Source organism: Rhipicephalus microplus, chromosome 4 (genome assembly GCF_043290135.1).
Source record: "Rhipicephalus microplus isolate Deutch F79 chromosome 4, USDA_Rmic, whole genome shotgun sequence".
NCBI lineage: Eukaryota > Metazoa > Arthropoda > Arachnida > Ixodida > Ixodidae > Rhipicephalus > Rhipicephalus microplus.
In genome coordinates this window covers 40,786,316-40,812,032 of record NC_134703.1, presented here as the reverse complement: position 1 = coordinate 40,812,032, position 25,717 = coordinate 40,786,316, and the positions used below count along the sequence as shown (strand labels likewise).

The following is a 25,717-nucleotide window of genomic DNA, read 5'->3' as shown; positions in this document are numbered from 1 at the left end:
CGGCGTGGAAGGGCTGACTCCAAAAACTCGAGTGCACCACGATGCCGCTTTTAAAAGAAAAGTCATCGCGTGTGCAGAAACGGACGGAAATCGGGCCGCATCGCGGTCGTTTGGAGTTCCCGAAACGTGCGTGCGGGATTGGCGGAAACAAAAGCAGAAGATTGTCGACAGCAAAGCTTCACGTAAAGGCTTCAGAGGACCACAGCAGGGTCGGTTTCCGCAAATTGAAGAGCTGCTCGGCGAGTATGTGCTTGAGCAGCGAGCGGCACAGCGGCCCGTGACGACAGAACTGCTCCAAGTGCGGGCTATGCAATTAGTCTTAGAAAAAGGTCTAATGCGGAGCCAGTTTAAAGCGAGCAGGTGCTGGCTAACTAACTTTATGAAGAGGAAAGGCTTTTCCCTCCGTAGGGGAACATGCATATGCGAAAAGTTTTGCGGAGGAGTACGATGAAAAGCTTCACAGTTTTCAGAGGTTCGTCCTAAACTTGCGGCGCAACAACGGCTACCTGCTTGGGCAAATCGGGAATGCCGATCAGATGCCTCTTTACTTCGACATGCCTGGCACCACAACCGTCGAGAAGAAGGGGGCGAAGCAAGTTCGCGTGCTGACATCAGTCCACGGTAAAACTACAGTGACAGCAACGCTCTGTTACACGTCAGCTGGGCACAAGCTTCGCCCATACCTCATATTTAAATGGAAGACGCTCCCGAAAGGAGTCGTTTTTTCGAGCGGTGTGATCGTGCGGGCCAGCGAGAAAAAATGGGTGCACGTTGCAATCGATGTCTTACGTTTTTTTGTTTTTTCCGCGGTAAAAATCGGGTGCGCGTTACAATCGAGGGCGCGGTAGAATCGAGTAAATACGGTATTTGCTCGCTGTATCGCGCTTCCACAATAGAATATGCAGGGTTTCTCCAACGCGTGCCTGTATTCGATCGATTCAAACTTGCAACGTTGTTTGCCATCCTGACTCTCACGACATGATGAAACTTTGCGGTGTTGCATGTGGTTGGCATTGGCATTTACGAATGCGTACTCGTGCCTCAGTGGAATGGCCAGCAGTGTGGCATTTGCGCCTGTGAGAAGACGCTGGAGCACATTTTATGTCACTGCCCATCATACCAATCTGAATGATGTGCTATAGAAGCAAAGCTCCGTCACCTGGATTCACGAGCACTTGCAGAAAAAAAAAAAACTCATGGGACCTTGGCAGACGGTCTTGCATACGCGCAAAGCCATAACCCAAGTTTGGTCGACCTCTCTGCCTTTCCTCTCCATTTCTCTCTCTCTCATAAGTCAACTGCAGCAAAAATTTCTCTTTGCCTTTCCTCTCCATTTCTCTCTCTCTCATAAATCAACTGCAGCAAAAATTTCTCGAAGCCTTTCCTCTCCATTTCTCTCTCTCTCTCTCATAAATCAACGGCAGCAAAAATTTCTCGAAGCCATTAAAAACAAGTGGAGTTAAGGGCCTTGTTTCATGCTTTAAGTGATTTAACTCTCTTTTTCACCTGGATTAGTTTGCTGAAAGCTAAGCAGGGAGAGATTAGATGGGGGAAAGATGTTACGTCAGTGCGCGTCGTGACCTTGAGCACACCGAATGGAATGCAATCGGTCTCTCCCGTTATTATTGTGTATAAGTGTGCCTCACTGTGTAATGTTAGCGTGCTATAGAGCACTGCACTGGCATCCCGTGGCAAGAAGCGTATTTGATCCAAATGCTGCACTTGATTTATGTCAACTATTGGCCAACCAGCTACCAGCTCTTGACCTCAAATAGCGGGTGCCGGCGCCTACAAAATTAGTGAGGGCAGGCCTCTGTATAAGAAGAGGGCACCCGAAAAGATGGCAACTTGACACTTCACTTGAAATTTCTTGTCGTGCATGACTGCAAGATTTGGCTTATATGTTCATCGCAGTGTCTCCTATCTGCAGGATGTGTTTTCTTGACAGGCCCGAGGAAATGGCTCACGACTCTTTTAAATGACTTCTGGGCTTGGATAACATGAGGAAAAAGAAAAATGCAGCACTGACCAGGTGATGGCAAAGCAGACAAAGGCAGCGGAGGCAATGCGGTCGTGCACGACGTGCTTGCGGCCAGCCCGCACCTTGAGGTACACGTTGAGCTTGGAGAACTCGAGCAGCACATCTGACAGGTCGTGCAGCACCAACACTAGAACACCTATGTTGTGGCACCTGGGTGAATGAGGGAAAGGCAGATAATCAAACCACTGACACACATCTCAGCAGAAGGGAACGTTCCAATAAGGTACAAACGACCACCCTAGTCAACTGCACAAGAAGTTTTCTTTGCACCAAACAGCAGGGTTGTGTGATTTTGCGAAACTTCAAATATTTTTTCAATAGTGTTTGCTATTCAACTCAATTCACACTGGAATTTTCACTATTTGAATTATTCAAACTTCCCAGAGCTGATTTGGTTGATAATACGGATGAACATCCGCTCTGATTAAGTACCACACTGGCCAAGCGCGAATAAAATGATAAGCATTGGAACCAGAAAAGGCATCGCTCTGCAGTTGCACTCAGCAGCTGCGTGAAGGAAACCGTGAACTGAGTGACTGAGCTTCAGCTTGGATCGTCTGCGGCTCGAAAGCAAGCCAGAGGCAAAAGCAGAGTCTGGCAGGGCAGTCTCATTGCTATCCCTATCGAGCAATGGCGGCGCCCATGCTTGCTGAACAGTGGCGGTTTCTGGTAGTGCCAACGCGCGTTTTAGACTTCTTCGACGTATTTTCAGGTTCTAAAAATGCATCAAAATGTTAATGATTGGGTCTTCTGTATAGCAATAAATATCTGAGACTGGAATTGTACTGTGAAATTTCATTGAAGAGGGACGGCAGAAAAAAAAAGTGTTCGTTGTGGCGACAATATTTACGCATTGACTCCTATAAACTGCTGACGGAATTCCATGAATTTTTCGTTGTAGGGGAAATTTCGTTGAAGCGGCGTTTGTTGTAGCGGGGTTTGACTGTATCCGTATTTGTCATATTGAGGTTTCAGTGTACTCATTGAATAAACTAGGCATTAGGGTTCATTGCCTCACAAATTAAACGCAAAGAAAATTTTTTGAGTTTGTCGGGAACAAGCAGAGTTACAGGGGTTTGTCGCATACTTTTTATTTTGTCTCGACAAGCACCCTGGAGGCTACAGAGGGAGGGGAAATGACAAAGGGAGAAAAGAAGTTGTGACCGACCACGTCATGACCGTCAGCAAGCGTCATGAAACAGGATCCCTCTTTCCCCATGTGATTCCAGCAGATGGTAGTGTTACTAATGTGTTATTTTTGCACACCATGGAGTGCGACACTGGCACGTTGCAGTATCCCGCGGCAAGAAGCGCATCTGATCCAAAAGCCCCTCTTGGTCTAGTGACCTGCTAGCCAATAGCGCCATTCTGGTGTATGACACCATACAACGGCCACCAGCAGCTCCATAGATAGTGGGGACGCACTTCTGTATGGGCAGGGTGCTTGACAAAGTGGCAACTTCACACCTCACTTGTATGCTCTCCTTGCCAAGCACGAATTAAAGGTTTGAGTGTGGAGTTCACAGCGGCATCTGCTTTCTGCTGTGAGTGTTATATAACCAAGCACGAAGGGAGGCTTAGAAAATCCTTAAAAAGCAATCCACCACTACTGCAAGCACAAAAAGCTTCAGAAAAAAATCTTGCTTCAACACATCCAGTAATTATGGCTTTCACCTCTGCTCTTTACTGAAGATCCACCATTGCTCATGGCAAAAAGAATTGTTTATTATCCAAACCTTCATTCGTCAATGTCTTTGCTCTGCATTTTCTACATTAAAGGGTGTTTGCACAGACACCACACTTCTCTCTGGCATCTGTGTTGGGTGAGTTTCTAGTGTTGTAGCTGAGGAGTCCACCAGAAAATGTATAAACATGATGACGATAAAAATTTCGAAAAGCAACTGTTGTGATAGTAAAAAATATGTACGAGTAGCTACAGAGGAATCACTGAAAGAATGTGCCAACCTATCCTAATTACTATGCTTGTGCTATGCTGACCAAAATAGGGAGGAAAGTAATGTCAAATGAACGTTTTGAACAACTGCTAAGTATTTGAATATTCGACCCTCTTCCGAGTTTGGTTGGACAGCAAAATATTAAGGCTGCTGAAGTTCAATATTTTCCTGGTTGAGTGAAATATGACGTATTGAGTGTCTGCAGCATTTATAGCTAGCCTGTTTTCTGTAAACCACTTATTCATTATTGCTATTTCTTACGATGTAATGTCTTTCAGTGACAAAAGTACATCAGCTGAGTAAAACAATACTGTGTCACCAGCATACATTAAAGCTTTTGTGAAGTTAAGAGCATGCGATAGGCCATTCACAAATAAAGAAGACAGAATGAGACCCAGAACCAATCCTTTGGTATCCTGCATGTGACATGAGTGAAACTAGAGCAACATTCGTTAATTACTTCTTGCTGTTTTTGCACACGTAAATCGCTCTGGATGAATTAAGGCACGCTTTCATAATCTCCATAAGACTCTAGAATTATGAACAGTCTAGCGAGAAAGATTGTATCGAATGCCTTTCTTATATCATGAAATACTGACACTGCAATATCTTGCCTGTTTATAGCTGTGTTAACGAAATGTGACAAAGTTGACATGGTGGTTGAAGTAGATCTACCTGCAATGAAGTTATGCTGCTCTAGGCAGATAATGTTGTTAACAAAAAATGCATTTAATTGTAGTGCAATGAGTTTTTCAAATATGGTGTTCACTGTGCAGAAAATAGTTACTGAGCTACAATTACCCCGGTGGCTCGAATCACCAGTTTGGTACACCGGAATAACCTTACAGGCTTTCGACACATTTAGGTAATGGTTCTTGCTCATTGTGTAAGTGGCAAAGGGGCCTGCACAACATATCGATACTGTTTTTCAGGATCCTAACCTAAATACTGTCGAGTCCAGATGCCTCATTATAGATGTTCATAAGCACACTTTCCTAGAATAGATTTTGCTCCATCAAGTGTTATTTCGCAAAAATGAAAGTTGCCTTCAACAGATCTTTCAAGCCTGTTGTGGAAACTTTAAGGGCAGACTGTTTGTATAAGTCCTCACTAATTCTTGAGAAATGACCATCAAAGTCATCAGCAATTGAAACAGATACATTTCCTGGGGTAACAAAGCCTACCTTCAAATCCCACTACATCTAAAAATTCTCAGTATTTGCTTTCTATCGCAATTTTGTCGTTTAACTAGGTTGATGTATTGAGTCAACTTTGCTTTCCAAATGACCATAACTGATTCATTTCAGGAAAACTTAAACTGGCTATTGTAATACTTATTGGCTTTGTTGTAGTGTAATTTATTGTAAAAGTAAACCTTTTTTTTTAAAATACCGTATTTTTGCGCGTATAACCCGCACCAAAAACCCAAAAATTTCAGTGGCAAAGTGGAGACGCTGATAATAAGCGGGGTTTTTCCTATAGTGCTGCTTCACAGCAATGCGTGTTGTGCTGTGAAGCCCCTTAACAGTGTTGCGAAGGCTACGGATGCGGTTTCCGCAAATTCATGTTGCTCCGCAAGTAGCACGGCAGCTTGCGGCTGATCTTGGTTTCGCTTGCTTGCATCGTTGAAGCGTTTAGAAAAACATTTGGGGAGAGACAATTCGATTGTTCAGTGTAAAATCTCACTGTCACACCACAAGTATATTTTTTGGACGTTCGCGGTCGCTCAGTGACCCTCCACACGTCCCTACGTCACGGACACCATGTTTACTTTTGGAAAGGGCTTGCCGGAAAGGTGGTTCTGTCTAAGAAAGTTCCATAATAAATAAAGTAAGTTCCATAATAAATAAAGCAGTATTTATTTCAGCAAGGCAAATGAGATGTTATAGTGCCTATAGAGATTATCAGTAAATTAATGTACTATTTTTTAATGTGGTAGCAGTTGTTTCCAGGGTGCTGTTACAGTGTACTAGAAGGGGTAGTGCTGTCAAGTTGTCGCCGAGTGTGAGCGCTCTTTACCTCGCTGATACCGCTAGTTCTCCACATCTCGACCCGTTCGCCAAGCCTAAGTCGATCTGTTCTGTCACCATAAGTAGCGTACGGCGGCAGGCCTTCACGGCACAGCAAAAGCTTAAGATCATCGACGTCGCCGAGAAATTTGGAAATCGCGAAGCGGGAAGACGGCACGATGTGGACGAGTCCTGCGTGCGACTGTGGAGAAAGAAAGAGAGCCTACAAGCCGCGCACCGCGACTGTAGGTCATTTCGTGGCCCCAAGACCGGTGCCTACCCTGAGCTGTAGGCGGAGCTAGTAAAGTTCATCGAAGATGTGAGAAGCAGGGGTCACGCCGTATCGACCGAGATGGCCCAAGTGGAAGCGCGGCAACTTTCGAGGGAGTTCCGTGCGAGCCGCGGATGGCTGCACCGCTTTATGAAGCGGCAAGGGCTCTCAATCAGACGGCGAACTACAATATGTCAACGCTTGCTGGCTTCTTATGAGGAGAAGCTACTCAAGTACCAGAGATATGTAATTGGCCTGCGAAAGCAGCACAATTACATTTTCTCGCAAATCGGCAATGTGGATGAAACTCCTGTTTATTTTGAAATGCCGTTGAACACAACGATTGAGAAGACGGGCAGCAGTTCGGTGAGCGTGCTGACCGGCGGGAACACGAAACTGCGCATCACAGTCTTGCTTTGTGCCCTCGCCGACGGCACGCAACTGCGACCGTACGTCATCTTGAAAAGGAAAACTCTACCAAAGGTTAATTTGCCTGCCGGTGTGGTGGTGCACGCACACGAGAACGCGTGGATGAACAGTGACTTGTTCGTAGACTGGATCAAGACGGTATGGGAGAAGAGGCCCGGTGCGATGCTCGCAAAGAGGCCCATGCTCGTTCTTGACTCGTTCCGCGGCCACACAACTGAGGAAGTGAAGAACCGCCTTTCACGCAACGGCACCGCCTTAGTTGTTATTCCCGGTGGAATGACGTCAATGTTGCAGCCTCTAGATGTGTCGCTTAACAAGCCCTTCAAAGTGCATGTCAAGCGCTATTATGCCAAGTGAATGGCCGAAGGTTGCTACGACTTGACGCTGACAGGACGAGTCCGAAGGCCTGACATTGCCCTATTCTGCAAGTGGATTGTCGAGGCATGGAAGGCCATTCCAGGTGAGATGGTGCGAAAAAGTTTCAAGAAATGCTGCATCACAAACAACACGGATGGAACCGAAGATGACCTTGTGCATAATAGTGAGGACTGTGGCTCAAGTGATAGCTCTAGCGAGAGCTGCGACAGTGAGTAAATTGTGACTGGCCTTGCCGACAGCGTATTCTGCTTGCTAAATAAAGCTTTTTCTGTCTACATATGTGCTATGTTGCTTGAGCAGTAGCTTTTGTACAGCCTTTCCTGTATATCAAATGTGCGGGCAATACGCGAGGATTTTTTTTTTCCTTCTCGGTGAGCTGAAAGTGGGGGTGCGGATTATATGCAGGGTCGGATTATACGCGCAAATATACGGTAAAGGAGTTAGATTCATGAAACATGCCCACCTTACACTAGTCACTAGACACTGTTCAAAATAGATAAAGCGACTGTTGGGCTCGAACTTCGTGCGTTCCCCGAATACCTTATGTTACCCACCCAGCGGCCGGCGACCCCTCGCCAACAAGGAAGCAGGGCCACCGGAATGCGGGACGATGACTGTCTGCTGGCCACAAAGGACGCAACAACTCCCGTGCCGCTGTCAAGCTCAATTATGGCGCCTTACAGGAGACCAAGCCAGGCTGCAGGTGGCCGGTACACAAGATACACGTGGAAGGAACACGTACGCGTCCGCCGGACAATCAGAATCAGCGGAGGCGACGACATTGGTGCAGGGGCCAATTGTATTGATGGCCTGTCAACCCGGCATCGCGGGAACTTACTCGTAGGCGCTTTTCCACGACCTGGCAACGCCCGTCGTCGACCATTCCGGGAACCGGTGTGAAAGAAACCTCAGCGACGACGGAGAACCGATGAGTGAGCAAGAGGCGGTGGGTCTTCGAGGTTGTGGCGAGGAGAGACACATCTGTGCGTTTTTATTGGACTATAAGAGTGGTGCGTTATGATTGGACTGTAAGAGTGGTTGAATGGGGAGACAGGGGATAAAACCAGGGGTGCAGAGAGAGAAGAGAAAAAAAGGAAAGAAACGAATAAACGTCTCTATATCCAGATGATGTCGGAGCGGTCGTTTCCTCAAGGTGCCAGCAGATGAAAAGTTCTCGTCTTCGGCTTCCTTGGCGGCCGCAGCAAATGTCGCACAACAAGCGAGAGGCGAGTGGAAAGAACCAAATGGAACGTAACTGGCGCAGTCGGCAGGATCTGCATGGCTGAACTGAGGAGGACAGCGGGGAGTGACATCGGCCGAGACTGACGACAACCACCTTCAACTGACTACTACGCTGCGGGATCAACGAAGCAAGGCTAGTCCACCGGACTCCGAGGAGGAAGAGCGCACCGCAAGGTTACTTCAGGCGGGTACCTCTTGATTTTCTGTTGGGTGCAGGCGATGACAAAGCATTACAACTTGCGAGACAGAGAAAGGGACAACTCGGAAATGAACGGGGACGGGGCAGGAAACTTGCAGGCGTTGGGAGTCGCCGACAGCGGCACGGGGGGTCATGGTAGTGTCACGTCAGATACGGCGTCAGAACAGCAGCTAGCGCTGCTCCAGCTTAAATTAAATATTGCTGAGGCAGAAACGGAAAAGCAGCGTTTGATGCTGGAAAGCCAGCGGCTACGAGCCCGTAATGGGGCAGAGTCCAACGAGAGCGATGACAGCGTAGCGCTTGGCGGAAGGTCAGAGGAAGACAGGCGAGTGAAATTCGCAAGCTTGTTAAGGGGTGTACTGGCACCTATGCCGAACCAAGAGGCGCTTGCGCCAATGTGGTTCGAGAATGTTGAGGCAACGCTCGAGTCGTATGAAGTTCCGAGCGAATGGTGGGCCGGGCTAGTGTTGCCACAGTTGAGTGAAAGGGCCCGCGGGCTGCTGTGCAGGCTTACAGCAGAGGAGCGCAAAGCTTATGTTAAGCTTAAGTCAAGCATTTTGGAGGGTCTCAGGCTTACGACGGTGGAGTACAAGAGGCTGTTTGCGGGATCGAAAAAGGGAGAAAGGAAGTCCTGGGAGCAGTTTGCCGTGCGACTTGAGAATTATTTCGACTATTATGTCCAGAGTTCAAAGGTAGGCACGTTCAAGGAACTCAAGCAGCTAGTCGTCGCGGATCGCTTGAAAGAATGTTTGAGCCCGGAAGCGAGAGCGCATGTCATTTGTAATCGACAGGAGTCCTTTTTGCTGCCCAGTGGCGTGGCTAGGCTCGCGGAGAGATTCGAGGAGAGTGAAAAGTGCAAGGCAGCACAAAAGAAGGCAAATGTAGAGGAGTGGCAAAAGAAAGCTAAAACATTGGTAGATGCATCCACGGACGGAAAAGGGAAAATGCGATGTTTTGAGTGTAAGGGTGCCGACCACATTGCCAGAAATTGCCCCAATAAGGGCTCAGGTGCAAGGCAAGGCACTAGGCCAGCAGGACAAGAAAACGGTCCAGTGGTCGCGAGGGTGACGGCTTCTGCATTCGGGTCAGAAATAGCAATGGCAGACAGGTTGTGGCAGCGTAAAGAGCAGAAACAACCGTCACTGGAAACTGTAAAGCTTAAGAGCTCAGGTCGATCATTAAATGCCGTGGTAGACTCAGGAGCGGAGGTGAGCGTCATCAGAAAGGCAGTGGTACCTCAGTACGATGGTACGGGTTTGCAGATAAAGTTGACGGGAGCGTTCGGGCAGCAGGTAACCGCTGAGTTGGCTTACGAGCCGCTCATAGCTTCTGAAGGAAGTCCTTACGTGATATCCGAGGCGGTGCAGTCGGCCGTGCTTTGTGCAATCACAGATAAGCTGCTAGACGGCACCGACGCGCTGATCATGCCCAACGATTACGCACAGCTTCTCGAGGAAAGGGTTAAACGTGACATAGTGTCAGACGAGTGTTCAGCAGTCGAGGAGACCGAAGTTATAGTAGAGCTGTCAGATGAGGCATGCGAGGAGCAACGGGCGATGGCAAGCGTCATAACCGCGGAAAGCAACAGCGAAGGTTCCGAGCCGGTCAAAAGCAAACGACAGGAGTTTCGTGAGGCTCAGGAAGCAGACACGGCTTTGCGAGATGCTTGGGCGCAGGCAAAGGCCGGAACGCATGGCATGCTCGTTCAAGACGAGCTATTGTATCATCAGGAACACCTCACGGGTCGCATCTGCAAACAGTTAGTGCTACCATCACACAGGCACAAAGAAGTGCTGAAAATGGCTCACGATTCACCATGGGCAGGTCATTTAGGAGAGCAGATATTTTCTCAACACGGGGTGCCAGAGACAATTCGCTCGGATCAGGGCACCAACTTTACGTCGAGGTTGACACAGGAGATGTTGCAAAGACTTGGGGCAACTCCGAGATTTTTCATGCCCGATCACCCGCAAAGCAACGGCTTAGTCGAGCGCTGGAACGGCACGTTCAAAGGAATGCTTTCTCACATAGTCGGCGAACATGGACGCGAGTGGGATAGAATGATTCTGTTTTTGTTATGAGCATATCGTGAGGTCCCACAAGCGACTACAGGGCGGTCACCGAGCTCATGTACGGGTGGGTGCCGAACGGGCCCCTATTCATTCTCAAAAGGACTTGGTCAGGAGACTGGGAACTGCCGGAATCATTGGGTATGCCAGCAGCGGAATATCTTGCGAAGCTCCGAAGTAGTTTGGAAAAAGCTAGCGAAGGAGCCACCCGACAGAGTGAACTCACTCAGAAGGAGTACGTAGGACGCTATAACTTAAGGGCCACAGACGAACAGTTTGACACAGGGGACCAAGTACTATGGCTCGAGAAGGAAGGAGAGGGGAAGCTAGTGGCGAAGTGGAAGGGACCGATCACAGTGGTCGAAAAACTGCGACCGTACAGTTATTTAGATGAGCTCGAGGACGGTTCACGCAGAACCATTCATGCTAGCAAGCTTCGCGCATATCACGCCCGAGTAACTGCAGTAGGAGTGATATTCGAAGGCGATCCAGAGAAGGTCAAGGCAATAAAGCAGATCCCGGCTCCCGAAACAAAGGGACAACTTCGTAGTTTCTTAGGGCTAGCCAACTATTTTAGGGACTACGTGCCCGAGTACTCCAAAGTCGTTATGCCTCTGACTAACCTAACTGGCCGACGTATTCCGCAGAAATTACCTTGGAATGCAGAGGCGCAGGAAGCTTTTGACAAGGCGAAAAACTGTCTAGTGCAGGCGTCGGCGTTGCAGGCACCAGATCCGAGGAAAGAATCTATCCTCGCCACAGATGCATGCGATTACGCCGTTGGTGCGTGCCTGGCACAGCAGAATCTGGTGGGCAAGAAGCGCCCTATCGCTTTTCTGAGCAAGAAGCTTAGCCTGGCTCAGACCCGATGGGCCACAATAGAAAAGGAAGCTTATGCAATCATTTGGGCACTGGGGAAGTTGGATGTTTGGCTGTTTGGCGCTAAAATCAAGGTGATTACCGATCATAACCCACTCAAATTTCTGACTCTAACCACTCCGCAGAGCGCTAGGCTGACACGCTGGGCGTTGGCACTACAGAAGTATAACCTGGAAATTGAACACAAAAAGGGGTGTCTAAACGCTAATGCCGACGCAATGTCGCGGTTAGTGACTCCTAACGATGACGCAGAAAAGGGACGGTGAGTTAAAGGGGGTGTATGCTTTGTTAGCGCGTGCGCGCGACGGAGTCAACGAGGTACGAGTGACAGTTGGTGCCTCACGTGTCGAGCCAGTGAACATGTGTGCATATGCGGTTGTGTTTGTGTCGCATGTCATAGATACAGTGCAACACAGTTGAAGGGGAGATGTTGGGCTCGAACTTCGTGCGTTCCCCGAATACCTTATGTTACCCACCCAGCGGCCGGCGACCCCTCGCCAACAAGGAAGCAGGGCCACCGGAATGCGGGACGATGACTGTCTGCTGGCCACAAAGGACGCGACAACTCTCGTGCCGCTGTCGGGCTCAATTATGGCGCCTTACAGGAGACCAAGCCAGGCTGCAGGTGGCCGGTACACGTGGAAGGTACACGTACGCGTCCGCCGGACAATCAGAATCAGCGGAGGCGACGACATTGGTGCAGGGGCCAATTGTATTGATGGCCTGTCAACCCGGCATCGCGGGAACTTACTCGTAAGCGCTTTTCCACGACCTGGCAACGCCCGTCGTCGACCATTCCGGGAACCAGTGTGAAAGAAACCTCAGCGACGGCGGAGAACCGATGAGTGGGCAAGAGGCGGTGGGTCTTCGAGGTTGTGGCGAGGAGAGACACATCTTTGCGTTTTTATTGGACTATAAGAGTGGTGCGTTACGATTGGACTGTAAGAGTGGTTGAATGGGGAGACAGGGGATAAAACCAGGGGTGCAGAGAGAGAAGAGAAAAAAGGAAAGAAACGAATCAACGTCTCTATATCCAGATGATGTCGGAGCGGTCGTTTCCTCAAGGTGCCAGCAGATGAAAAGTTCTCGTCTTCGGCTTCCTTGGCGGCTGCAGCAAATGTCGCACAACAAGCGAGAGGCGAGTGGAAAGAACCAAACGGAACGTAACTGCGACATTCAACAGTTATTATAATAATTCTGATTGTAAGCTTCGGTAATATCAAAGTAGTTTACCTACACAACTTCATGATATTGGCACTTCTGTTGTTAGGCAACGTAAAAAAGAAACACGCAGAGGTGCACTCATTTTTCACATTAGTGACTTTCATAATAGTTAATCATTTTCATTCATACATGCTTCGACCCTCAAAGAAGAGGTTATCGCAGTAGCGAAGCAAGAACATACTGAAGAACGGATACAGCATAAACCAAAAGCCAGCACCTGTCGACTGGAGTTAAAAATAAGAACTAACATCGCCAGGCAACATATTGGAACATAGAATTGCACATCAACTATGGTCCTCCACTATGTGTGTCGCTCAGTTGAAAACAAACAACTCAGTCCAGTACCTGAATGTGTAGGACATGCCGAGCAGCACCAATGTTAGGCTGTGATGTGCTAGCATGACGGCCGAGTCCTTGCGCCACAGGTCTTGATACAATACGGCATACATACCATGCACATAGTAGCTAGACTGTACAGCGTATATCCACCAGATGTCCGAAGGAACAGTCACCTCCGGGGACCAGCCTGCAGAAATTTGCTTTGGTTAGCACCAGCGAGATACACGGCAAACTGAGTAACTCCGCACATACTTAAAAAGATGCCCACAATACCAGATGACAGGTATCCAACTTCAATTTACTTGAGATTAGCATTGGCAATACTGCTGCCGCGTATTCAGTGAAAAATAGGTGGCACTTTTTCAGTTTAGAACTTCGTAGGTATCAAAAATATGTAAATGTGTTGTGGATATATCTCCACTAAAATTCTAAACTTTATATGCATAACCCTAGAACACTTTAGTGACACAGATAAATGTAGACACCAATAGATGGGATTAACCCAGATATCTACTATCCATGAGTATGGCATTGCAACCGCAACATCAAAGTTGTATCGTGACACCAACAAAGATCGCTGTTTATCTATGCTGCTTTAGGACCATATATATGGAGCACCACAGAGAGCAGCTGTTACTGTGATCAAGAGTTTGCATGGAAGTAAATGCTAATTTGCATGATCGAGCACCAAAAAATTACGTTGACTAAGTTTTTCATAATGAAAACATGTAACGCATTATTGTGCTCTCTACTTGTGAATGGTTGCTAAACAAAAATAACAGGTACCGCAAACAGCAATGACCGCTTCACTTTTAAGCAGATTTCTGCAACGTGCAAAATTCGCACGAGCATTTTGCATCGCGGCTTAGTAGAGTGATGATCAATGAGTGACACAAAATCGAGTATCCTAGCGATCAACTTTACCGGAGATGATAAGCTAGCCTCAATGGTCATACTTTTGCCAACTGCAAGTGCCATAGATTATTGCAAGAGTTAGAAATGCCCATTGTGCTTTCACACACAGCTATCAGTCATCAAACCAAGACAAGTATCTGCAGACGTTCTCTGGTCTGTTCTGTCTCATAATATTGTGTGAGTGAAAAAGTGGAAGCTGCTGCTCACTTCCAGGAGAAAATTTGCTGCTGGAGCATTTTCTTAGCTGTAGACATACACTTGACCAAACCAAGCCAAGTTCTTGAACTCGAAATGATGCTTTCACAAGGGTGATCTGTACTTTTGCAAATGACGTGCAATTCAGTGCATTGCTACTTGAAAGCATGTAGTTTCATGAAAACTAACAAGCAGTAGTTATGAATTTCAGCTTGAATGAGTAATCATAAATAACATTCATATGAACTAGCATGTGCTGCAACGTAATTCTCCCCACTTGGCGAATGATGCGACAGTTCTGCAAGCACACTTGTTGCTGCATATGCCACATCATATGTCCAAGCGAACTTTCTTTGCATGACAATGAACACAGAATAAGGAATACAAGAGGCTATAAAATATAAAGAATTTGGCTTTAAACAGTGTGTGATGTACACCTAATTATAGCAAGTTACATTCATAGGTGGTAATGATGATGGGACATAATGGTGTAAGGGCCAATGTTGGCCAAGAAAGACACAGTTATTTCGTACAATATTATGTCATCATACCAAAGTCATCCAGCAACAGCACTACTGCTGACCACAATACAAACCACTGTGCCCCTATTTAGAAACCTTAGCAGTTAATCTAAAATATCAAAATACCACAAACATTGCTATAGACTGTATCACTGTAAATAATAATCTCATTTTCATCGAATATCAAGGCATATTCTGAGGGTATTTACAGTTGGCTTCTTCAACTCCGTGGTCACTTCCAAATAGATAAAGCTTTCATAGAATGAAGATATCTCAGACAGCCTTTGTTTGTCAGTAAAACATCCTTGTTTTGCTTACTCTTGTAGAAAAAAACAAGTAAGAAAACTAATTAGCAGTGCTCACATACGATACCAGCATACAACCTTGGACAAGTGTAACCCACCATGGTGGCTAAGCTATGGTGTTGCTCTGATAAGCCACAAAGAAACATATTTCAATTCCCAGCAATGGCATAAATGTTATGAATGGGTTAAAATGCTAAAGCTAAGAGGTATTTAGATTTATAGACGCACAATAAACAACTACTATGGCAGGCCTCATAATTGTAGCTTGTTTCCAGCCCCCCCCCCCCCCCCCCAAGAAAAACTCCTAATTCAATTTTTAGATCCTTATGGCATTTTTCAACATATAACATTTGTCGACCTATAAATAATAATAAAAAACAGCAGCATGCATGTGCTATCAGTAAAAATAAAACATTGTCACACATTAAATGCTTATAACCCGTCACACCTTGAAAACCCCCCCTCTTCTACGACACCTTTAGCGTGCCCATGAAAAGTCGGCATTCTCGTGCATCTACCAAACACTTACCGTTCCCCTTAAGATAAGTATAATAAACTCTGCAACAAGGGCAGAATGGTATACGAAACATAAACATTCCAGCAGAGATGATAGTAGCTTACCATCCCAAACGGAGAAAGGCTGCTGGAAGAAGCGGTACTTTCCCTGGAGCACCACAATGTACACGGTGAGCAGCCAGACACATCCATAGTAGAGCAGCTTCCAGGCGCTCTCAGGCAACTTGGCTACATTCGATGGCTCTAGGGAGAGCCGCCATCCCAAGGGCTGCATATAGAGAATCGCATGAGACGCCTAAAGGACTCATTTTCAAGTTTATAAGCAATCTTGCATGTGCTTCACATTTCATTAAAGGGTCCCTGAAACGGTTTTTTTCACATTCCATTTTTGATTAGACCACTACTGGAGCAAATCATTGCCACCAGAGCTCAATCGAATCACTTATTATAAACGGAGCTACGAGTACTAAAAAAGTACCCTCCTCCTCCGCTCCGTCTCACCCTCAATTCTTCCTTCAAGCGCTGAGGGCTACGCTCAGCCTTCACGGCGCCTGTGTCACGATGTGGCATGAGATCACATTCGCGTAAATCCTGCCACCGATCCGATACCGGCAATCTGTGCTGCACGTTCCACAACCAATCAGATCAGCTGGAAACGATGACGTCAGTGGGGCAGAGCGTGTCGCTTGGTGCATGGGCGGTTGAAAACGTGTTTGGCCGAGTTGCAGCAATCTGGAGTGATTCACAGGTTTAAAGCGTTGTAATAAGTTACACAGTTTACGCAGAGAGCTCAAATCAGTCTCCAATTACCCTTAGGACTTGGTCTACGGGCCCAATGTGTTTCTAAAAAATTGTCAAAACAGTTCCAGGGTCCCTAACCACTACCCATTGCCATTGTCTAGAGATTACGATGCTCAACTGCAGACTTGAAGGTCCCGAGATCGAATCCTGGCTGTGGCAGCCACGTTACAATGGAGCCGAAATGCTAAACCTTTGTACTTGATTTAGGTGCATGTTGAAGAACGTCACCAAGTGGTCAAAATTTATGGATCACTCCAGTCAGTGCCCCTCGTAATCATGTCAGTTTTGAGATGTAAAACTATAAAGTCACTATATCGTTTGGCTAGAAATGGCAGAATCGGTAATGATTAACATGGAAACGAAGAGCTAGCTGCACATGCTGAGGTTTGTATCTTGCACACAGTTTCAACGTGACTGCCATGTGAACACTTTTTATGATTGTCAATAAAAAAAAGAAAAACAGACAGCTTTCACATGTGCTGACTGCAAAATTTCTGCGCTGCCAATTAAATTGGCAATGATCTCCATAGGCAAACTTGCACAAAGTTATGTGAAGGGTTACCATATCAACACCCCCCCCCCCCCCTTTTTTTTCTCTCCAATATCCTGGTCAAAATTATATCGGTCACACTTTTAACAAATACACATGCTCTTACCTCTCACTTTCGATTTCACATTTCGTTGGAAATGTTAACAGATTTGCATCAACAAAATGAAATAAGACTAAGCTAAACATATGATATGAAGACATAACAAGGGAACGAAAGCTTTTACATCTATAGCAAGCACTGACCACACAGGATGTTTCAGTCATTGAACAAAGCATACAAAAAGCAGTGCACAATAAATAAACCCAACTAAATCAATATTGCTGGCTGCAGTACTGAGCTCTGAAACATAATATATTGTTGATTCTCGTTTGATGTTTACAATAAACTTTCATGAACAATGCGACACACTTTGAACATCTCAGTGGACACAAGTTTGTAAAGTTCCCAAACAATTCAAACAGCATAAAAAATTTTCTTGCAATTGAAGCGCTTTCTTTCGTATATTTTATGATGTATTTATAAAATAAAGACAATGGACGTTTATGAATTTGTAATACAGCATGACATCAAATATTACACAGTATGTAACAATGCGGTGCATGGGTTATAAATTATTTTTCCCCAGGCCAGCAGGACAAGAAAGACAGGCATAGCTTGGTGCTGGCTCACAACATGAGCGTTTATTTTGCAAGTACAAATATCTACGTGCTTTTCTGGAAAAAGAAACAAAAAATTGGCAAAGGAGAAACCCTACACGTGCGTCCTGTCTAGTCCTGAATATGCAATGTTCAAAGGCGGAGCTAATTTCTCCTTGCCAGTTTGTATGATCGATGGAGCACCAACACACGATGGCCCAACAGATGAATTGTGAATGCTTCAAAGTTTCCAAGGCGCGGTAATAAGAATATCTGTGCAAGACGCATGCCTGTGCAAAATTAGGAGTGCAGTCACAGTTGACACAATGTATTGCCAGACTGCCAGTTTTTGGGCTGAGGTCATCCTTGCGCTCCCACAGCCAGTCACTGCATCAACAACTGGTGTAAAGGCCGCCCAATGTCTGCTCCATGTAAAGGCCATCATGAGATGCTGCTAGCTCATAGATAACGGCACTCTTGCAGGACACAAACTGCATCGGATTTTGCTTCTTGTAAACGGCGGGGTTAGGGTGAGGGCCGCTCACTTTCGTGCATAAAAAAAAGTTTGTTTGGCACCGAGAATGCCACCCTTATGCTGGCATGTGCAGCAGCCTTTTTGATCTAGTTCGAAACACCATGCGCATAGAGCATGACCACCACTCTTGCCCTGAAATCTACAACACAAGGTCTCGCCACCTTACGATGCTTCTTTAGGATGACTTCGACCAACGCTGACAAGAACTGGTCAGAGAAGCCAGCTTCCTTTAATCTGCATAAATGCTCATGTTGTAGCCAGTGCCATGTCTTGTCCTGTTTTCCCATGCTGTTTCCTGCTATGAGGCCATGCTAACAGGCTCAAGTTCATACCAGTTAACTCTTTCATATTATAGGCCCCGTGTGGATTCTGAAGTCAGGAGGTGTGATGACATAATAAAATTTGCAGCTGTAACAAGGAATCATCTAGTGCAAGACGGGGTCAGTTGGAGATCACCAGGAGAGGCCTTCATACTGCAGCAGCCGTAAAGATAGGCTGACGATAATAATTCACCACTAATGTGCCATTTGTCCTGAACAACAAATATCACCCACACTTTCATTTAATAACATACACACAAACACAACTACACAAATAAACACTTCTGGAACAGGCTAGCCTATCAACATAGAGGAGGAAAGAAGATTATGTACCCTAGAAAGAAAATGACAAATAAACCAGCTTGAAAGATAAACCAATAAACCATGCAGGAGATAAGGACAAAGTAGCCATGTCTCATCTATTTACAAGACTGTCAAGACTATTGGTTCAAGTGGCTTTCATCCATCACTCCGCAAATATTTCTATCTAGCATATAGTGTCCACGTCAGCTTCTATTGTTTCAGCAGCTGTTGCCACCCAGTATTTGGCCTAAATGTTTCAGCTGAACTGCAACGACTATATGCATTGTTAAATGCAAACCACATGCATGCAGCACATTATATATATATATATATATATATATATATATATATATATATATATATACACACACACTGAGCAGGTTCATATTTTGCCACCTGTTATAGAGAAACAATTGGGGAATGCAAGACTGCCAGGCCATAAAATGCTGTCACAATGTATGAACAGTCCTGCATAACTGGCGTCCAGGTCATTATCACAAGCTTTGCAAACGCAGCTGGTCGGACGAGCCAGCGATGCATGAGGAAGTGGAAATAGGGGAGTCTAAATCAACCAGCACAGTAATATCATGAATACCGCTACGAGATGGCACAACAGAAAGGACGAATGCAGGCATGCAATACCAATAACTCACCAAACATTCAACTTTTTTAAAGCAATTTTGTTCAAACACACACGAAAAATGAAAATGCCCTCCTTATTAAACAACAGTCCATTGATGCAGATGAGTGTCATTGCACTTGGGAGACAGTTATTGACATGATTTACTATATTTCAACCCCTGCATATTACCTTTATAGCTATCTTTAGTGAATCTTATACACAAGTATGCATTGTAATGCATTATTTTATTCACATATTGCTTTGCTCGTGCAATGTGCCTCGCCTGAATTTTAGACCTTTGTGTTTACCAGCTTGTACGGTGTACTTATGTTTACTATTTATTATAATATACTGCGTTACAACATCCTTTTATTGACCTTTGTCTTTATAATACCCTCTACTAGTGCCTTAAAAAATAATGCACTAGCTTCTCGAAGCAGCACGCTTATTTAAAGCCTGAAATATTTTGCAAACGTAGCTTATGCTTCTTAAAGGTCAGTTTCGCAATAGTGTCAATCATAAATCATTGTCAAACCTCTGTACGATGCACAACATACGATTTTCATCTTTCTTCGGATATCCCATATGATGCAATTGACAGCACTGAAACTTTTGTGAGAGCCATGTGGACCTCACGTTTTAAGCAATTTGAGAAGCACGGACTGCTGAGCAAATTGGTAGTTCATCTTAAACTGAGGTGTGCGAGAAATTGAAGTACGAAAGGAAGACACCTAGACACAGCACACTCTAAGAACTGAGAATTTATTGGAACAAACAGACGTATATAAGCGGTTATATGAACCGATTGTATTAGTGATGCGCTTCCAGAAAGGCTACCTCAGCGGCAACAAACATGACCGAGGGTTTTGCGACACATGACTCACTGTTTTGTTTATAAAATACGCTTCTTTGAATTCCCGCGCTATCCAATCCACGAGTTAAGACTTCATTGTCGTATCGACGAACGAGGGTGCGCAGCCGCATTCACTACAATGCAAAGAAACGGAGCGCGGTTGTCTCTTTATAGAAGCTTTGTGATCCATAAGCCTATTATTTACACAACACCCCGTCTGTCCAGCATAACGCTTCCCACACGAAAGCGGAATGTTGTACATCACAGTGACAGCGAAATCGACCTATTTGACCCTGTGCTCGACCTGGCAAAAGTCCTTGCCTTGCTTCTCACCATCGACCTTCCTCTCCAACGACGTGCGAACACTGCCTAAATGATTGCCAGCTGAAAAGAAAACATTGCATCCATACATCGCTCCCACTTTCCTTAAACTGTTTGTTTAAACTGTACTGTGTCTAGGTATCTTCCTTTTGTACTTAGATTTCTTGTGCACCTCAGCTTAAGTAATTTGTTTAATCATATTTTTTCAGTAATTTAATATAAAGTTTCAAGCAGTATTTTAATTGTCTGAATAGTGAAACAATCCAAAGTTATTATCTTTGCTATTTCTATAAAGCATTCATTAGAAATAAAGAGCTACCACATCTAACTCATAATCAGGCATTTTGGATTAGCTTAATTTTAACAATGATACTCGTAACTATATAAATAAGATGGTGTGTACACATGAAGCTGCTGCACTGAAATTAAACTTAACTAAAACAAATACCCAGTGTAGATAAGTCATGAAAAAACACCTGGTTCATGAAGAAGCTATGGCATAACATGACAAAAAATAATGCCAGTTGAACTTCCTTTCTCATGATCAGCCTTCCATGAAGGCAATTAACTTGTGGAGTTTTCAGCACAGAAGCACTATCATCAGCATCATCACCTCATTTTTAGGGTGTGACAAGTGCTTCTCCCTGCTGTCTAATCACTTGCCTTGCGTCAGACGGCTTCATCCTAAGCCTACAAAGTTAATCTCGTCGCTCAGCCTAATCTTCCTGCCATTCTGAACACTGCTTCTCCTAGCCAGCCCCTCAAGTTTTCTTATCTGAGTTTCCATGGCATTGCTAAACACTAGTAGACTTTGGACTGCATGCTTTTTTTTTTAGTAGATCAGTAGGCCGCACTTCCTGTTGAGAGATCCGGTCAAATTGCTTTTACCAACACCATGTGACCCTCCAATCAATTTCACAAAGCAGATCTCAAAAATTATACAGCATATTAACACTTCTAAATGAAGGTGACAGTATTGTCAATGGCTCAGTGTATACAGTGTTCAGAGGTTACACAAACACATGACAGTTGACACTCTCTTGAGCAGCTAGTGACTTCTGGCTGAACACTAAAGAACCGAATGCAGCCACAATGCAATGCAGAGGCTCTTGCCTTCATCATACACTATAATGCATCAGCTAGGCATTCCCAGAGCCAACACTGGGCACGAAATTTGCCAGAAGTGTGACACTCCAAGTAACACGCTTGTATCACTCAGCATTGCACTGGGATAATAAGCAGTGTTGTCTTTCATTAACACAAATATATCAACCGTGCCTTTTTGCTCTGCATCTGAATGTACTGTGCCAGAGCCAGTGAAGCAGAGTAACCAGTACTGCTTAAAAGAAAGAAAAGCTGATCCTCACATATAGAACATTGCTGTGTAATCATCCACCTTTCATTCATGTTCATTTATGACAATCCACACTTTTACTACAAATACTTTCACCTTCATACCAGCTCCATGGTAGCTTTGTTTACAAATGGACAAAGCACTGAGCCACCAAACTATAGCTGTAGCTTCGTGATACACTCATATACATGGCAGTCTTCTCTTTCATTAAACTTCCTAAACTTTGCAGGTTTCCATGTAACGGATTTACCATCCCAGTGTCCTTCTGCTTTGAGTTGTCTATTAACTTAACCTCAATCTGCTCGCCTCCTAGTTAGTCCGGGTGATAGAAAGACTGCCTAAGAATAGTTTTCACCAGATTTGGGGACCTTACTGACAAAAAAAAAAAAAAACTTGCATTTTGTCCAGCGATGAACCAGATTCATTGAACTCATCTTTCAGAATGTTCTCGAAACATTATATTCATTGCTGTGCTTTTACACAGGTACAGAGGTTGTTGTCGTATTCGTACTACATTATTATTATTTTATTAATTGTTGTTTTACCACATTTACAACCCCATGACATTACTTGTACAGTGGCAATGTTATCAGGTATCAGTTTTTTTTGCCTTTTTGCAAACATGTAACCCAATAACCACGACTTTCATTTGCATTATTATGGTGGCTCAACATAACATTCATTAAGCAAGAAGAAAGATTCATGATGTCTCATCTTATGATGTTGCATTCCTTAGAGATTCATAGTTTGTACTAGTGTCTCTAAACAACTACAGTGGACTGCGATGAACATCATAATCACGGGGCCATGGATTGAACAACTTATTCATTTGCCTTTACTTGCACAATCGTTTTCGTGATGCATGTGAATAAGAATTTCAAGGTGGACAAGACCCGAGACACTGCACTCAAGTGCATAATTCCACAACCACAGTGCATCATTAAATACAAGTACTGGTTAATTTTTCTGAGTACTTTCATGTTTTTGCAATGTCCTCGCCCATTTTATGTGTGTGGACTGTACCACATGTCCCGTCACATAATTCTAGGATAGATGAGTACTATAATAATTAAGCACGTTTATAACCAACACTTTAGTAGTCGCTTTTCTAAAATATATATTAATTCAATAGTCAGTGAGCAAGATGTCGCACTAATGCGCACATTGTGGAGTTGAGGCTACCAAACATAAAAAGAAAGTCGGTCCGTAGTATGGAACGATATTACGTAAGAATGTAGTCACGAGAACAGACCAATCATAACTGCAGGAAGAAGGAGGGCGGAAAGGCGCTGCAAGCGAAGTGTCAAATGAGAGAAATGGTCGCAAGGTGTGGGGTGGGGAGGGGGGGGGGGTGAAAAACGCCCATCAGCAAATGGCACTGGTAGGCAGTGAAGGCGAGCATTCGTCGAAGCAAGTTTCGTTTTCCAAAACGAACGACCATTGTGTAAATAGAGGCTGTCGGAGTATCTCACGCGGAAGCAAACAATACGAGAACTACCGCGTAGGCGCCACGCTATTCAAATGCGGGCCGTTTTTTCCCATGAGAACAATGACCAAAACATTCGTCGCTATCGGTCACGCGATTGCTCAACTCGTGGCGATAGCGTTGTTGCCTCTATCCCAACGTGTCTGCGATCAGCCTTGCGAACGGACACGCAATCGACGGTGCGCATCGCCGAAAGCTAGCCAGGCCCAGTGAAAGGCACCCCTGGCAGGGGCAGCCGCAAGGGGCGAGCGTGTGCCCTGTGTGAACGGAGTGTACCCGATTTCAGGCGGTGGGCGCGTCCACTCGCCTTGTGACAAGCCGGCCGACGACGCACGCACAGCAATGGGAGGGGAGCGCGCGGCGAGCAAAGCACGCCTTGAGATGAAACTGCGACAGCAACAGGCGAAGGCGCGCGGTCGCGGCATTACCTTAAAGACACGATCGGTGAGCAACCGCCTGATCAGAGTCCAAAGGACGGCCAGCACGAGGACCACGAAGACATCCTCGAGCGGTATGAAGGGCCAAGAACGTCGATGAGGCCCAGTGGCACTGACGGACTCGGAGCCGTTAGTCACGTAGAGTCCGTAGTGGCACACGTTGTACACGCCCCGCAGCACGTCGAGATACGAAGGTACGACCTCCCACTGGCCGTCGTCGCCGGACATGGCTTGACAGCACCACCACCACACCCCCACGAACCCGTAGTTCCGTGCGGACCCTCGCTTGCCCGTATGCCGCCGGCCCAACGAATGCGCTGCTGCTGCACCTTCGGGCTGTCCGCGCGAGAGGGCGCGGTCGGCTGCCTGGGGAATAAAGTCCCTGGGGAACGCGCTTCCCTGTCACTGAACACCTACCGCCGCCGCTCCGCAGGCCGAATCAACGACGCGATCATATCGCGCTATCCGTGACGCGCGCACTGTGAGTCAATTGAGCATTTTGAACGCACACGAGACGCTTGGTATCATAGCGGATATGCTCTGTTTCGTGTGTTGTTTACGCCGTAACGAATGGCATGAGCAGCTCAGTAAGCACGCCCGACTCACACGTCCTTCACATACCGTTACACAATTAGGGCGCGCGGGAAACTTCGAAAGACGGAAATGTGTTCTTTCTTTAATGAAAGAGGTGGTTCGTACATACAGGTCTCTAAGCGTGATATTAAGGGTCTTGAGAAGGTAATGTAATATTTCCGATGCAGTTATTCCGGTACTGTGCGTGCACATATGCCAATCACACTTTCGAATAGGCTGCTGCGTGTGCATTGTCTTCTTTCACCACCACCCCACCCCAAGTTTTTTTTTTTTTTCTCTTGCGAAATGTACTGTTACGCCTCAGTCAAACATATCTAAGCAATCTAGGCATCAACTCGCCCAAAAAGAAGTCTTTTTGGAGATATGCGATTCGTTTTGCAAGACCTACATATGCGTAAAAATAATCAAGTTCGGCACCCCTCGTTTGTTTATGCTGTAAAATATTTGTTGTAGCGCTTCTTGCGCATGTCATTCAGCGCCGGTGTTGCGTTGGTCAAGAATAACATGCGACTATGTGCAAGTGGCGGCCCTCAGCGCCCAAGTCACGCAGGCGCTCGCTCAATGACCCCGAGGAGGCGCTCGCCGGGCTCGGCCACAAGTTCAGCGGCGCGCTGTGAACTTTCGGCCCGCTGCGGCAGCGAAAACCCGTACCCCCGGGAGCGTCTTGCGCGCATCGTGCGTGCGCACACGGGGAAAACGGCCTCGCATCGCTGATAGAGAACCGCGTCCTTGTGACGAGTCCACGGGCGCGCGCACTTCACTCGGAACAACGACCGCTGAAACCCAGGAACACGCGCTTTCGTACGCGTAGAATGACGATTATTTATGATGAAAGTTGGAAAACATAAGTTGTGTGTTACCTCAATAATGCTTGTCTCGAGTTGTCAAGCCTGCAGTCGATGAGAGAAACATGATCGATGAGACAAAAATTGAACTGCTGAGCTGACATCAAGTACGGTGGTAGTGGTTAGAAGATGAGAAAAGGCACCTAATTTCTGCAACCCGGTCGGGAGCACGGCGCAGTGCCTGTCGAGTACGCACGAAACGATTGTAGTCGCTGGGGTAGCCAGGCAAGGGGGGAGAGGAATTTTCTAGCGCACATGTATATATATATATACAATGCCGGCACGAAAATATAGTATAATTGCCCCCCCCCCCTTGCCTACCAAAAAAAAAAAAGATTTGTGGCTACGCTCCTGTCGAGTGTCTTCGTGCTAACTCGCTCTGCTCAAACGTACGTCGCGGTAAAAGCATCGATCCTAGAAAAATATGCGCGGAAATTATGACATGCATACTCGTGTGCTTGGCGATGCTGCTATAGCTAGTGTTTAGAGGATTTTAATTTTCCATCACTGCAAAAAAAAAAATAATAAGCTGGTTAACACCAAAAATGCCAGCGAGCTGAGAAACACATTTCG

At 45.9% G+C, this 25,717-nt stretch overlaps 1 protein-coding gene across 1 annotated transcript in view; it reads right to left on the bottom strand.

Moving 5' to 3' along the window:
- The window catches only part of LOC119171909 (ceramide synthase 1), a 31,302-nt gene extending 7,264 nt beyond the window's left edge, over window positions 1-24,038 (bottom strand). Inside the window, exons 1-4 of the mRNA XM_037422792.2 lie at window positions 23,697-24,038; window positions 15,593-15,755; window positions 13,042-13,222; window positions 2,030-2,191 (exon numbers count right to left, since the gene is read on the bottom strand). Of these exons, the coding sequence (XP_037278689.1) occupies window positions 2,030-2,191; window positions 13,042-13,222; window positions 15,593-15,755; window positions 23,697-23,933 (743 nt within the window). The 5' untranslated portion in view covers window positions 23,934-24,038. The remainder of the gene's footprint in view (window positions 1-2,029; window positions 2,192-13,041; window positions 13,223-15,592; window positions 15,756-23,696) is intronic.
- Between the last annotated feature and the right edge of the window lie 1,679 nt (window positions 24,039-25,717).